The 16,187-nt window shown below is 48.9% G+C and overlaps 1 protein-coding gene across 3 annotated transcripts in view; it reads right to left on the minus strand.

The window, feature by feature from the left end:
* LOC123771101 (myb-like protein X) overlaps positions 1-16,187 on the minus strand; it is a 64,053-nt gene that overhangs the window by 44,637 nt on the left and 3,229 nt on the right. For 2 of the 3 annotated variants that reach the window (XM_069309433.1, XM_069309431.1), the window contains exons 2-4: positions 15,863-16,023; positions 10,692-10,781; positions 6,981-7,079 (exon numbers count right to left, since the gene is read on the minus strand). In XM_069309433.1, the coding sequence (XP_069165534.1) occupies positions 6,981-7,079; positions 10,692-10,781; positions 15,863-16,023 (350 nt within the window). The remainder of the gene's footprint in view (positions 1-6,980; positions 7,080-10,691; positions 10,782-15,862; positions 16,024-16,187) is intronic. The other variant, XM_069309432.1, reaches the window with a different exon arrangement.

The following is a 16,187-nucleotide window of genomic DNA, read 5'->3' on the forward strand; positions in this document are numbered from 1 at the left end:
ATTACACTTAGGTAATTACACACACAAAGGTGAATACAACTAGGTGAATACACACACCCACACACCCAGGAAGCAGCCTATAGCAGCTGTCTAACTCCCAAGTGCCTATTTACTGCTAGGTAACAGGAGCATCAGGGTGAAAGAAACTCTGCTCATTTGTTTCCGCCATCGCTGGGGATCGATCCCTGGGCCTTAGGATTACGAGTCCCAAGTGCAGTCCACTCGGCCACAGCCTCATATGTGTCTATGTATACTTGAATATACTTGGAGAGGACTCTGGGAGTTCTACTCCCCAAGCCCAGCCTGGCCTTTTACTTGGAGAGGGCTCTGGGAGTTCTTCTTCCCAAGCCCATCTGGCCTTTCACTTGGAGAGGGCTCTGGGAGTTCTACTCCCCAAGCCCAGCCTGGCCTTTTACTTGGAGAGGGCTCTGGGAGTTCTTCTCCCCAAGCCCATCTGGCCTTTCACTTGGAGAGGGCTCTGGGAGTTCTACTCCCCAAGCCCAGCCTGGCCTTTTACTTGGAGAGGGCTCTGGGAGTTCTACTCCCCAAGCCCATCTGGCCTTTCACTTGGAGAGGGCTCTGGGAGTTCTACTCCCCAAGCCCAGCCTGGCCTTTTACTTGGAGAGGGCTCTGGGAGTTCTACTCCCCAAGCCCATCTGGCCTTTCACTTGGAGAGGGCTCTGGGAGTTCTACTCCCCAAGCCCAGCCTGGCCTTTTACTTGGAGAGGGCTCTGGGAGTTCTACTCCCCAAGCCCAGCCTGGCCTTTTACTTGGAGAGGGCTCTGGGAGTTCTTCTCCCCAAGCCCATCTGGCCTTTCACTTGGAGAGGGCTCTGGGAGTTCTTCTCCCCAAGCCCATCTGGCCTTTCACTTGGAGAGGGCTCTGGGAGTTCTACTCCCCAAGCCCAGCCTGGCCTTTTACTTGGAGAGGGCTCTGGGAGTTCTTCTCCCCAAGCCCATCTGGCCTTTCACTTGGAGAGGTCTTCTACACATAATTTGTGATAACTAAATTGAACATGTTGCTTGAAGCAGCCTCCAGACTTTATATCCACTACAACCTGGTAGGTCCGGCACTTCTTGCAGAAACATATCTAATTTTCTCTTGTACACGTCCACCCTTGTAACAGCAATATTTCTTATCTTTGCAGGAAGGACCAGGGCATGGACCATGCCTGATGTTCATACAATCCTGTTTAATTGTACCAATGGCACCACTAGTCTTCACCAGGTCTACTATGCATTTCCTACTACAGTGGTACCTTCGTTTATGATCCTAATTCGTTCCCAGAGATGCGTCATACACCAAAAATTTGTACACCAAAACGAATTTTTGCATAATAAATAATGCAAATTGAATTAATCCGTTCCATACTCCCAAAAAACCAGGGATGAATGTAATGAAACTCCATTTTCTGGGTGAGACCCTGAGGCTCCCCGGAGCTGTCCAGGCTGATACGTATACTTGTATTATTAGACTTTGGCATCAGTCAGTGTGAATGAAGTTCTAGGCCTACCTTGGACCACGAGCCAGAACCTGGCTCCCTCAGAGACGCATGAGGAGCAATGGCCTATAGAAGTGCACATGTGTTTGGACCATTTTATGTCTGCCATAGAATGCCCGGGAACCTAGAAAGGTAAGTACAGTACCTAAAAACAAACCCCTATTCTGGTTAAAACTACTACTAATGAATGCTAATGAATAGACAGGACTCCCCCAAATGAAAAACGAGCAAATAAGCATGACGTCACACTTGCCACATCGCTTGCCTGCACAGCTCGCCCACCCCCCACCCCCCAGGAGGGGAAAGGGGGAGCCCCAGACCCATCGCGCCGGCTAGCCACCTGTCAGTTTGAGGCTGGATGCTAAAACACATGAAAAAACACCAACTGGAGTAAGGGAGGGTTGCTGGGGAGCCTCCAGGTCTCATCCAGAAAATGATGTTCCATTACAGTCAACGCTGTTTTTTTTTGGGGGGGGGGGGGGAGGGCGCCCCTTCAGCTCCCCAGAGCTACATCACAAAAGACGAAAATAAGAGGGACTTACCTGGGGAGACAGTCGGCACTCACTCCTCAACTTGAAATTGAGACAACGGGCTGCAACTGCCAACCGAAAGCGGCACAAGCCCGTTTAGGCCCAGGAACATTTACGAGGTAGTGTGCAGCCAGGAAGCTGTTCGACCGCCAAAACCCCCATGCCCGAATGTCAGCCCAAGACATGTTACCAAAGACGGCAGCAAGCGCAGCAAACTTACGAAAGTCATGGGCATGGGGATAAACCGCAAGCTGCCTGGGCCAAATAACCCTGAGGATGACCTGAGAGATCCAAATCCTGGAACAAGGAAGAAGGGAAACCGGATCAACCTAAAGCGCGACCCTGGCCAGAGAGGCCATAGCGCGCAAATAACAGCAGAAAGCCGCAACTGGACACAACACATGATGCACCCCCTGGCGGTTTCATTCTTTGCCAGAAAAGAAAGAGATGGCTGCAACCGAACAAACCTATCACCTTGACTAAAAGAGCAGAAAGAGCTCTCCTCCCTGCACTGGAAGAGAGCATGAAGCTCCCCGACCTGACCCCCAGAGGCCAATGCCAACAAGAAAAAGAACTTTGAAAAAACAATCCTGAACTGAAGGGGCTACCACAAACTGAGGAGGAGAGAGATAAGAGAGAACCTGATCCAAAGACCAGGACGGCTCAAGCGATGCATGAGCAGGCCAGAGGTGAAACAATGCATGAGCAGGCCAGAGGTGAAACAATGCATGAGACAGCTTGCAAAATGGAGCAAAAGTAACTTCAATACCGAACACAAGCTACAGCGGCTCTGCCAACACCACACGATACGAGGAGACAGTATTTGGCATAAGATGATGGTCCTGAAACAACCATGAAAGAAAGAACAAAACAACCTTAACCGAAACAATGGTTGTACTCTTCAAGTCACTTGTGTTGTCCCGTCTTGAGTACTGCTCAGTACTCACTTCCCCCTTCAGAGCAGGAGAGATTGCTGAAATAGAGGGAATACAGAGAACATATACGGCACGCATAGACGCAATAAAGCACCTAAATTATTGGGATCGTCTCAAAGCCCTCCAAATGTACTCACTAGAAAGAAGACGAGAGAGATATCAAATAATATACACCTGGAAGATACTGGAGGGCCAAGTACCAAATCTACACAGTAAAATAACAACGTACTGGAGTGAACGACATGGAAGAAAATGTAGAATAGAACCAGTGAAGAGCAGAGGTGCCATAGGCACAATCAGAGAACACTGTATAAACATCAGAGGTCCGCGGTTGTTCAACGTCCTCCCAGCAAGCATAAGAAATATTGCCGGAACAACCGTGGACATTTTCAAGAGGAAACTAGATTTATTCCTGCAAGGAGTGCCGGACCAACCGGGCTGTGGTGGGTACGTGGGCCTGCGGGCCGCTCCAAGCAACAGCCTGGTGGACCAAACTCTCACAAGTCGAGCCTGGCCTCGGGCCGGGCTTGGGGAGTAGAAGAACTCCCAGAACCCCATCAACCAGGTATCAACCAGGTAACCAGGAAAGCAAAGTATAACGAAGAGACAAAAAGAATCGGAAGGACCGCCAGGAAACTCATACTGCAACCGAGACGAAGCCCGCAGGTGGGATACCATCAAAGAAGCCACCTGATCACCATACAGATGGTGACAGACTCGAGTCAAAAAGACCAGATGCGAAGACTCGAGCAGAATATCGAACCACTCTCGTAATGGACTGGACCAAACCGATCTGCTGAAAAAGGCGGAGCCGCAGAGAAACCTCAGTGTTTGGACACTGAGCAAACAGCGCCTGAAACCACGGCTGGGCCGGCCACCATGAGGCCAAGAGGACAACTTCCCTGGTAAGTCTCCAAGCATGCTAAGACCTGAAGCAACAGCGGAACTGGAGGGAAGAGGTACAGGAACCCCCACCTTCACCAGTCCTGCTGGAAGGAATCGATCCCGACGGCCTCGCAGTCGGGAAAGGGCGCCACATATACCGGAAGATGCCTCGACTATGCTGAAGCAAAGAGGTCCACCTCTGGGCGCCCAAACGTCTGGTAGAGCCAACTGAATGAGTCGGCGTCAACCGTCCATTCCGTGGACAGGAGAATGAACCAGGACAGGCCATCCGCCAGGACATTGGACACCCCCTGGATGTGAACGAGCCAAACCCCAAGAGCTCAGCAGACGAGTCACCCGAAGCCACCAGCCCCAAAGCGCCAAGGACTGCATCGAACCCCCTTGGTTCAGGCAATGAACCACCAGGAAGCAGTCCAAATGGATCCGGATTGTCGATCCGCGGGTGACCCTAACCCTCTAAAGCGAATACCCCACCGCCGCAAACTCCCGCACCGTGCTGTGGGCCCGACTGAAGGATGGACCCCACCGCCCCTGGCCAGTCTAGTGAGCACTGGTTACAAAGCCCCAGCTCAGAGACGACGTGTTTGTGAACACATTGAGCGAGGGCTTGGGTAGGTGCCAAGGAACTGAACCCTGAAGAGGAAGCCGGCGACGTTGCAGCTGACGCAAGGACCCCAGGGGTCGAACCCAGCGATCGCGAGAGAGGTGGAAGGGAAGGGACATCCCCGAAAAAAACAGAAGAGCCGACGAAGCCAAACCTGACCCGGCGGGTAGACCATCGTCGCAAAGTTCAGGCTCCCACACAACCCCTCGAGCAACCGCCGGGTGACCCGGGAGCCACAGAAACAAGCACATTCGGGACCGCAGCAGAAGGAGAGACTCTGGAGGGAGAGACAAGGAGTGACACTCCTTGTAGCAAAAAGCCCCACTCTGAGGGTTGGAAAACCCAGGTGGGGTCCACTGGGGCCCATGGCCCCCAAGTCAGCCTCTCCCGAACCCCGGGAACCTTCACAAAAGGCCCCAGGGACGAGTCATCCTCCAAAGCCCTGGCCTCACAAGAAAAAGCATGGGCAGCTGAAGAAACAGGAAGGAAGGGGGCCCACTTGTCAGACCCTGTTGCCACACCTGGAGGAACCAACTCGAAGGCCTCTGTTGCCACCCCGGAAGGGGCAACACCCCGAAACTGCCCGAGTCTCAGAATCCTCTAAACCCTGTCCCAACACCAAAGCCCTCAGATGCTTCAGAACCAAAAGCAAGGGGATGGGGGGGGGGCCAGAATGAACCACAGAAGGGGAAGAACGAGGGGGTGCAGACTGAACCAAGGTCGAAGCGACCAACACCCCCTAAGTCTGGGTCCCTGTAAGCAAAGCAGGGCAGCCGTGGGGCATCCGGGGTAGCAACCAACCTAGCACGTTACAGCAACCTATACCTAGCATGCAACACCTGAGCCGCCTGGACCCGAATAATGTAATCAGTTGATTGGATGAATTGAGTTACAAACAAGCAACAATGCTCGCAGGACTCTGGGTCGAAGGTGTCACCAACCCAACAGGCAGCATGAAGGAGGCAAAAACAATGAGCGTCACCATGAGACAAGGGGACAGAGCAACCCTCAACCTTGCACAAGACAAGAGGGGACCCAGGGGTCGCATCCATTGGACCCCTTGTGCACCCGCAGGGTTTCCCAGGGCCCTTAGACTGTTACTACTAAGGGTAAGCCCTGGAGGGGTACTGCTAACCAGCACCCAAGTCCACCAAACGAATTTCTAAAACTGAGCCCCCCAGGACATGTCCACTCACGGGGGCCACTCACAGAGGGTACCACCGAACACAGGAGGTCAAGACCCTACTATAACTGGGGGTAGGGGAACAAGAGCAGACCAGGCAGAAACAAAAATGAAAAGAAAATCCCCACAAGAGGACAACGTACCCAGGAGGAACAGACGGCCACTGTAATAGGTGAAAACTACCTTTGCAGTACCCCACTCCCTTACCATTGCAAAACTACCACTTACCCCAAGGTAAATAAGGGAGAAGGAAACCCCCCAACACTGCCATAAATCCTAAGCACATGCAGTCTGAGTACCTGTGAATATTACTCCCAAGGCACAGCACATCACAGAAAGAATCAGGAGCTGGGGGCCACACAACCGAGCCACAATCACATCAGCCGAGAACTGACAGGTGGATAGCCGGCGCAATAGATCTGGGGCTCTTCCTTCCCCCTCCCGGGGAGGGGGGAGCTGTGCAAAACATGCGGCGCGGCTCGAGTGACGTCATGCTCGTTTGCTTGTTTTCATTTGGGGAGTTCTGTCCATTCGTTTGTCTATTTTAGTCGTTTTAACCAGAATAGGAATTTGTTTTGGGGTGCTTACCTTTCTGGGTGCCTGGCCCGGTCGATTGCAGACATAGGTTACCTACCTTGAGGTGATTTCGAGGCTTAGCGACCCCGCGGCCCGGTTGTCCACCTGGCCTCCTGGTCCTAGAATGCCCCAAATCCCATGTGAATTTCTATAGGCCATTGCTCCTCGTTCCTCTCTAAGGAGAGCCAGGTTCTGGCCGTGGTCCCCGGTAGGTCTAGAACTCCATTCACACTGACTGATGCCAAAGTGTAATGATATACATATCAGCCTGGATAGGTCCGGGGAGCTGTAGGGGCTTCCCCAGAAACCCAGCATTGAATATAAAGAAATGGAATTTTCTGGGTAAGCCCCAGAGGCTCCCTGAAGCTATCCAAACTGATATGTGCTATATTAGTTTAGGGTCATCAGTCACGGGAGTTCTTATGCCTACCGGGGACCACGAGCTAGAACCTGGCCCCCTCAGAGAGGTGCAGGGAGCAATAGCCTATGAGCACTTTACATTTAGAGTACGTAATAATTACCATCGACCGGGACAAGACCCAGAAAGGTGGACGATGGCAATTATGACATACAGTACTTTAAATCTAAAGTGCTCATAGACCATTGGTTCCTGTGCCTCTCTGAGGGGGGGCCAGGTTCTGGCTAATAGTTCCCGGTAGGCATAAGGACCCCAAACTAATATAGCACATATTAGTTCGGATAGCTTCAGGGAGCCGATGGGGCTCCCCCACAGAAATATACATACCTGAAGCAAGCAAACCTTTTTTGTCGTTCTGGATGTTGATTATTATTGCCACTTGAATCACCAATGCTAAAATCACCCATAATTTGTTCCTCCTTCTCTCTGGAAGATTAATTATTAATATAAGAGGGTACAGAGGTTACAGCCATAACAGAGTATTCAGAAGCAGCAATTCATGCTAATTATTACTTTGGCTGGAAAGAAATGTAGTTTATACAATATAGAAAGGGAAATGATAAAATACGCACTTTACAGTTCTATTCAATAATATCATGAACAGTATGGTAATGAGTAATTGGCAAAATATTATACAAATGAAACATTAGGATTGTATATTGTCTGCATGCTTCTTGCAGACAATATGAAGTACTGAATGTAATAAAGTGCCCTTTTCTGGAGAGCTCTCAGGAGGTCCTTGCGGCTTCTGGTGCTCTAATGTTGCCTAGTTTGGAAAAGTTCCCCAGGCCTCTGAGATGCTCACACACCTACCAAGACCCAGGACCAGAATCTGGCTCTCTACAAGACGAGAGAACTGTGGACATCAGAGATAAATCCAAAACCAAGAAAAAACACAACATATTTGTTTATTGCAAACAAATACTGTAACACTAATCTATTTGCACTTGACTATCATCAGATGAGTCCAGGTCACCCAGAGCCCCAAACCAATTATCGACCTCACTTGTGAGTTGCCCGATCTGAACCCCCAGCACCTCCATGGGAAAAAAGGATCAGCCTGGGAATAGGGAGCTACTGAGGGCCCACAACTAAAGGACATTTCGCTATATTCAATGCTTGATTACCGAGAGGAACCCCCTCAGAAGCTCTACATAGCTCATTTCCAATGGTGTCTCGGCAGAAGGCCCTACAGTATTTTCTGAAAAAGAACATAAAAATAGTAGCAATGGAAAAAAGTAGAGCGCTTATCAGTGGAAGGTGCCTAGACACACTCAGATGTCTCCCAACCTCCACTGACCACCAGACCTGGGCAAGTGTTAAAAGTGCCCCAGCAGCAGAGCAGCAAGTTGCAGACCCAGAAGAGAATGCACCTGGGTGACTGGTGCACCAGAGCCTCAACCTCAACCAGAACTATGAGGAACTCGGGCATTGAACCAGCTACAAGAAGAAATGCAGCCACCGACCACAACCAAAAGACCTGAAAGGACACACCCGCCAGCGCCAAAACCTGAATAACATATCCTCCAGGAAAATAAGGGAAGAAAGTAAGGTAACAAACAGCTGGGAGAGCAGCAAAGCAGTCTCCTAAAGACAATCCAAAATGGCTAGCCAGCAGACAATGAAGACAGTATGTCACCATGTCTTGCAGGAGCAGAGTGAACAGTTGATAATATCATCTGCAGCTGCAGCAGCAGACAACAATGCAAAGAAAGAATCCTCAGTTGAGGAATCTAGATCAACTCACAGCCGAACACACATCTGCGCTGCACATGAACAAAGCAGCTAAACGAAATTGACAAAAGCCTTGTGATTTACCATAATTAATGCTGGTCAACTTTGGCATCTGGACATGAGCTACCAACCCCGATATCACAGGGAAGAACAGAAGCAAACAGCCACAAAAGAACCCTTGAGAAAGACCTGAAAAACCAAGGCAACTGCCTTCTATTCAAGTGCCTGCTTATGACAAAACATATGCCACTAATGCAAGGAAAACAAGGCACTATCTTCCAGCCATGATGCGAGTCCTCATGCTGAAACTGCTTAGGAGCTCAAACCAATGAAGGTGGCTACAAATCTGACCAAACAAAGGACAAGTGTTATCTTGACACAGATCGGCAGAAGCACTGCCCATGTCAAAGACTACAACAGACTATATAACAATGCCCAATCTCATACTGCAAATCACAGCTTCATACACCTTTGCCCACAAAGGCAGCCAAGGTGACTCAAGATTAGTTAACCCCACAGAGGAAGAACCTGAGCCCTACAGAGCAGGTGTCTCTGCTGAGGCAACAAAGGTAAAAGCTGGATATCAAGGAAAGTAAACCTGGCTCACAACTGGAGCAAAATAGACAGCAAGTGCACACAACGTGGGTGTGTAAAACACAGTTGTGAAGCATAAATGAAACAAAATAAAGAACTTGCCCCTCATGGAACTAACATTTCGTGAATAGCCAACATTACTTAGCTGCATGTGTGGAGCAGAGGCTGGGCCCATTTGAGTTATGCAAATGGACACACCAGGCCAGCTGACCAGGTCCTCGGGACACTTGGGCAGTCATCTGGTGGCTGTTGGACACATCACAATTAAGGTAGTTTTTCTGCTCAACAAGCACTTGCTGTGTTTGTTGACAAAATAGTGACCTCAAGGTCATTATTTTCCTCCAAGCAGGTGTTTTTTGCTGCACTTTAACAGCTTTTCTGTCGGCTCCCTTAATCTATCCCTCCCTCTGGTCGGCGGCTTTCATCATTCAAGAGCTAGAGGGTGGATAGCCAGGCTCACCCTAGCTGGCTCCCCCTCCCTCATGGGGGGGGGGGCTAGTTGAATGAAGTGTTGCTTTTTTTTTTTTAGGGGGTAGTTCTATTGCTATTTTGAGGACGCAGGTCACATTTTTTAACCTGACAGTGGTCTGTTTTGGTTTGCCTAACTTAGTGAGCCCACCTGTGAGGGCTATCTCATTCAGATAGAATGAGAATTAAATGTTTTTTCCTCCTCCTGACCTCTCTCTTGCCTTACGTAATGTGCCTCCCTTGTCTCATCACAATCAACTTGATGATAGTCCAGGACGAACCAAAACGACGTCGTCTCCTTATTTTCTGGTGTGTGGTTTAGTCTTCATATCTTAGGCCACATTATTGTGACTCGTCTGCCTATCATGTTAACATCAGCACTTCTTACATCAATTTCACCTATCAGATTTTCAGAGTACTCTCTCCCACTACAGTAAATATAATTTATTCTTCCCCAGTTATCATTCTTTCTTGACTATCTTTAATATTTCCATGATCATTTTTCCCCCCAGTTTCCTTGTTACACTTTCTTATGTCTTTCCAAAATTGCTTCCTGTTTTCTGTAGTTTTGATTCAACATTCATTCAAGCTCCTCATTCACTCTATTTTCTACTTAAGTAATGTTTTCACACATCTTTTACTCTCATCACATTCCCTTTTTCTTGTCTCTCTTCCTTTCGGTTTACATCCACAGAATTGGCTTCTATTTCTTTTCATCTACTACATTTGTCAGTGGTTCATTCTAGCAAGCACATCCTCACATTACCCTACTAGTATGTGCCACAACAATCATAACTTTTGCATTCCCAACCAAACATTGTTTATGTATCTTCCACATGACGTCATGATGCATCTGGTTACAGTTTTTCTTCAAGATTATTATAACTTTTCCTTTTGAACTCATAAGCCAGCTTAGTCTTTTAACTTTTAAGCATTTATTATTATATAACCATTTTGCATCTTTACAAGGCATCATCCTGGGATTATCTTGTATTATTATGCAGTTGTATCTTGCATAATACTCATGTCATCAGACAAACATCCAGATATTCCCCATACTGCTACTGTATCACATACAGTACAGTACTTCACATTTATTTTCACAAGAATTAATTGTACAAAAATTAGTTTAGTGCTAAGATAAAGCATTATTAAAAAGTTGCTTGTAACAACCGTAAAATAGTTGTTGTACATAAAAATACTGTACACAAAAACAGTCATAAAAAGCATTTGACTACTTACCCAGAGCGCTCGCACTCATCCCATGAATGAATGCCCATCATGATGTCCATTACGCTGATCTTATCAGTAAACCTGGACTTCTTGAATGCCCTAATGAAGAAAAACTATTTCAATTATCATGGAGTGACCACAAAACCGCAACACACAGCATCAACATAACAGCACCAAAGGTTATACTGAACTGGAAAAGTAGAAGTACTGTATGTTATTTAATTAATCATCCTTGAAAAGGCCACAATGTTTCTACCTTGCAAGCATTGTTATACCCAACCCCCTTTTTTTTTTTTGCTTTCTCCTATCACTTTCTGATGTACACTTACTGCACACAACCCAGATTGTTGTTTGGCCACTTCCGCATTACCAAACATCATTCAAAGGTAGTTTGAGTATTTCAAAGTGCTTCTGTGCCAAGTAGTTTTTTAAACACTGGAAGGAAGGGTGAGAGTCCGATTACTTTTGACTCTTGTTAGCAAGTTAGAGTTCTCCCTTCCTACAGTTCATATTAAGCTTTACCCGGGGGTTCACATTAATCCGGTGGACTGTATGGAGAAAACCACCAGAGATGGTTCTTCGGGCAGGAAGACAGACCTAGCATTGTGGAGCGCAACTAGGGTGCAGTGTGGCATGTAGAACACTGCTAAATATCCACTGCATCCTAACCTATCTCCTACTGTCTCGACTTGTCTTGCCGTTGAATCCAGGTAGGCCAGGATGAGAGTGAGGCTGACGATTTGCACAACTCTCTCACTTTAATCTAAGTCGAGTACAAGCTATGACTTCAACCCATACTGCACAACCTCAAGTCCTGTGGGAATGGCGGAGTGGTGAAGTAGCAGGTGCAGATACACTGGAAGCAGTAGTCACAGACCTGCACACAGGCGGCTCAGGGCATAGGGTCACTCTCTACTGGACCGAAGCAGCAGCAGCACCAGGCAGCAGAGATCAGCTGCCCCCTGGGTGAAGCCGACACACTCTGCTCACTTCAATGGAAAAAGAGGCTAGAAAAGGTGCCTTAAACACAGCCTGCTTCAATTCACCCTGGCTAACAAGCAGCGGCTGGCAGGGTTTCCCCCCATCCCCCCACTGAAGTCGAACAAATAAAAAACAGCATTGAATGTAATGAAACCCCATGGTCTCTAGGCGAGATCCGGAGGTTCCCCGGAACTAACCGGGCTGATATGTATGTATTAGACTCTGGCATCAGTCTAAGCAAATGGAGTTCTAGGCCTACCAGGGACCATGAGCCAGAACCTGGACCCCTCAGAGAGGCACGAGGAGCAATGGTCTATAGAAACCCCCCATGTGGTTGGAAGAATTCTATGTCTGTCATCGACCGGGTAAGGCACCCAGAAAAGTAAGCGCCCCAAAACAAACCCCTATCCTGGTTAGGAAATTGCTACTGAAAGCCGAATTAGTGGACAGAACTCCCCAAAAGAAAAACAAATGAGCATGACGTCACTATGTCACTGCACCACTGTCTGTGCAGCTTCCCCCCTCCCCAGGAGGGGGAAAAGGAGAAGCCGCAGACCCCTGTGCCGGCTATCCACACCACCCAGTTCTGAGGCTGGATGTCAAAAACATGCGAAAAACTGCCAAACGGAGGAAAGGGAGGATTGCCGGTAACCTCCGGGTCTCACCCAGAAAATAGCGTTTCATTATATTCAATGCTGTTGTTCTGGGGAAAGTCCCTTCAGCTCCCCGGAGCTACTTACCCAAAGACAGAAACAAGAGGGACTTACCCGGGAGGCGGTCGCCACTTGCTCCTCAACTCGAAGTCGAGGCAACTGGCTACAACTGCCGACCCAATGTGACACATACCCAACTAGGGCCAGGAACATTAACAAGGTAGTGAGCAGCCAGAACTCTGTTTGACCTCCAAAAACCCCCACACCCGAATGTCAGCCCAAGACCCAAGATGTTACCGAAGATGGCAGCCAGCACAGTAAACCTATGAACGTCATGGGCACGGGGATAGACCGCAGGCTGGCTGCTCCGAATAACCCCGAGGACAACCTGAGAGACCCGAACCCTGGAACAGGGAAGGTAAACTGGGTCAACCCAAAGCGCATTCCCGGCCACGGAGGCCATGGTGCGGAGGTAACGTTGGAGAGCCGCGGTCGGAAATATCACATGATGCATCCCCTGGCCGAACCAACCAAGCATCAACAGCCCAAGGACCACTCCCGAAAGCAGCAGTCTCATTCTTTACCAGAAAAGGAGACAGCTGCAAACGAATAAACCTACCACCAGGACCGAAGGAGCAGAAACACCTGCGCCTGAGGAAAACATGAAGCTCCCTGACCTGACCCCAGGAGACCAATGCCAACGAGAAAAGAGCCTTTGAGAAACAATCCTGAACTGAAGGGGCCACCACGAACCGAGGGGAAGAGAGAAAAGAGAGCACCCGATGCAAGGATCAGGATGGCTCAGGCAGCACATGAGCAGGCTGGAGGTGAAACAACGCTCGAGACAGCTTGCGGAATAGTTCAGAAGTTACATCAATGACAAACGCAAACTGGAGCGGCTCCGCCAACAGCACACGATACGAGGCGACGGTATTCGGCATAAGATGACAGTCCTGGAACTACTGTACCACGAGAGGAAGGACAAAACATGGACCGAAGTAAACCGACGAGGAGACAAGAAATACCGGAAGGACCACCAGAAAACTTCATACTGCTGCCAAGACGAAGCACGCAGGTAGGACACCATCAACGAAGTTACCTGCTCACCATATAAGTGGTGATAGCCTTGAGTCAGAAAGACCAGATGCGAAGACTCAAGGAGAAGATTGAACCAGCCTCGTAACAGACTGGTCCGATCTACTGAAAGAGGAAGAGCCGCTGGAAGACCCTCGGGTTTGGACACCAAATAAGCAGCGCCTGAAACCAAGGCTAGGCCAGCCACCAAGGAGCCAAGAGGATATCTAAGCGAGCTAGGACCTGGAGCAACAGCTGAACCAGGGGAAAGATGTACTGTACAGGTAACCCCACCTCGACCAGTCCTGCTGCAAGGCATCGACCCCGACGGCCTTGCAGTCGAGGAAGGGCGCCATATATACCGGAAGATGCCTCGACCACGCCAACGTGAAGAGGTTCACCTCCGGGAACCCGTACGTCCGGCAGCGCCAACTGAAAGAGTCGCCATCAATCGTTCATTCCGTGGACAGGGGAATGAACCGAGACAGGCTGTCTGCCAGGACATTGAACACCCCCCAAATGTGAACAGCCAGGAAAGCGAGACCCGAGAACTCAGCAGACGAGTCACCCGAAGCGACCAGCCCCAAAGAGCCAAGGACTGCATTAAACCCCCTCAGTTCAGGAAATGAACCACCGGGGAGCAGTCCGAATGGAGCCGGATCATCGATCCGCGAGTGACCCGAACCCTCCGAAGTGACATCCACACCTGCCTCAAACTCTCCGCACCGTGCTCTGGGCCCAATGAAAGGACAGGCTGCACTGCCCCTGGCCGGCCTGGTGAGCACTAGTCAAAAATCCCCAGCCAAGAGATGACGTGTCCGTGAACATATCAAGCAAGGGCTCGGGTAGGTGCCAAGGCACTGAACTCCGAAAAACCTGAAGAGGAAGCCGGCAACACAGCATCCGACGCAAGGAACCCGAAGGCCGAACCCAGCGATTGCGAGAGACGGAAGGGATGTCCCCAAAGGAACCAGAACAGCCGACAAAGCCAAACCCGACCCGGCGGGTAGAACATCACAGCAAAGTTCAGGCTCCTGCATAAACCCTCGAGCAACCTGTGGGTGACCCCGGGAGCCTCCCAGAAACAGGCGAAGGCGGAACTGCAGCTGAAGCAGAGACTTCAGAGGGAGAGACTAAGAAGTGGTCTGAGAGTCCCACACAAGACCCACCCAAGACCAAACCTGAGAGGGAACCAGGTGGGACTTCCTCCAGTTCACCAGGAACCCGAACCCGGCGAGCTGGAAAAGAACAAAACCCCTGGCGAGCAGACACGCGGACTGGCAGGGAACCCACACCAATCAGTCGTTGAGATAGGCCAGAACCCGAACCCATAACAGACGCAGTTGGGCCACCATGACACAGGTAAGGCGTGTGAAAACGCAAGGTACCAGATTCAAGCCGAAAGGAACGTAACGAAAGTGGCAACCTTTTCGTCCCACAACAAAACCGAGCCAGTCCCTGAACCCCAGATGAATCGGGATGTGCCAATATGCGTCATGGAGGTCCAGGGACACTATCCAAGCGCCACCCACATATGTCCCAAGTGTGGGCGTGCCTTCCAGACCTGAACTGGTCTCATCCTCCATCATCATAGGGCCCAGTTAGTACAGTTGGGTTCATTCTCGAAACACAATTGAGCATTCCAGGTTCGAAACCCAAACTAGACAGAAATGGTTGGGCGCATTTCCTATCACCTAATGGCCTGTTCACCTAGCAGCAAGTAGGTACCCAGGAGTTAGTCAGCTTGTTGTGAGGTTGCATCCTGTGGAGCTCTGTAATTCAACTTCATTGGGGGGAGATGACCTCAATATAGGCCTAACATTTATAAAAACACTCTGGATGCCTGTCCCCCGACACAATGAATTAGAGTATTATGATTATTATTATTATTATGACACACAAGCAACAGACCTTCGACCTGATATACTATATTGAAGTCATGGTCATCTTCACCTCCAGAGGATGAACATCATTATGCCTTACCCTACAGTATTATAGTAGTTTAATTTAGAGTACAATCTCCAAATTGGTTTATGACCAGGTTCCCAATTACTGATGGTTGAACACAGGTGAAAATGTTTAGGATCAACCCTCCATGCCCAGAGTTTGAGCCCAGGTTGATGTAGCTCTCAAGGAGTGTACAGTAATGACACTAAATGCTATACCACAGGAAGCCATATTCATTCCTCCCCAGTATATTTATATGGTCTTGTAGGTACACTTTACTCTGTGGTACAAATTCATATAAATTTTGCTGTAACTGAAATGATCTTCCGAAGGTGCCAAGGAGTATATACTTCTGATATACCAGGACTATACCTGTACAGTAGTTGGTTCTTTGAGGCAGCAGAAATCATTGGAAATACCTAACATATGTGCACAGAACTTTTCACTACATTGTAAACATACTAAAATAAAAGAGTTACATAAAAACAACACTCGGTGCAAAAAGCTAAAAGACAATTACTGTACCTATAGTTTTCCAATGGCAATAATCTTCCCTGCTGTACACAGTCAAATATGTACTTGCTCCGGAAGGAGTCACCATGCGAGCCGACAACATTCTCCTCTTCTGGTATCAGGCGGATAGTGTGAGGACCAGTGACTTTCGAAGTCAGTTCACCAGCACCTTGCTAAAATGACAAGAAATGTGTTTAAGCATTGATAAAACACAGCAGTTGCCAGAAACCAAAAAAATAAATGACTGATGGTAAAGATGTGGCACCCACATGAAGCAGCTTGCAATACAGGGTAGACCGGTTTATCTTAATATTGTACTGCAAATGAGAAGACAAAA

This window comes from Procambarus clarkii, chromosome 65 (assembly GCF_040958095.1).
Source record: "Procambarus clarkii isolate CNS0578487 chromosome 65, FALCON_Pclarkii_2.0, whole genome shotgun sequence".
NCBI classification, from domain to species: domain Eukaryota; kingdom Metazoa; phylum Arthropoda; class Malacostraca; order Decapoda; family Cambaridae; genus Procambarus; species Procambarus clarkii.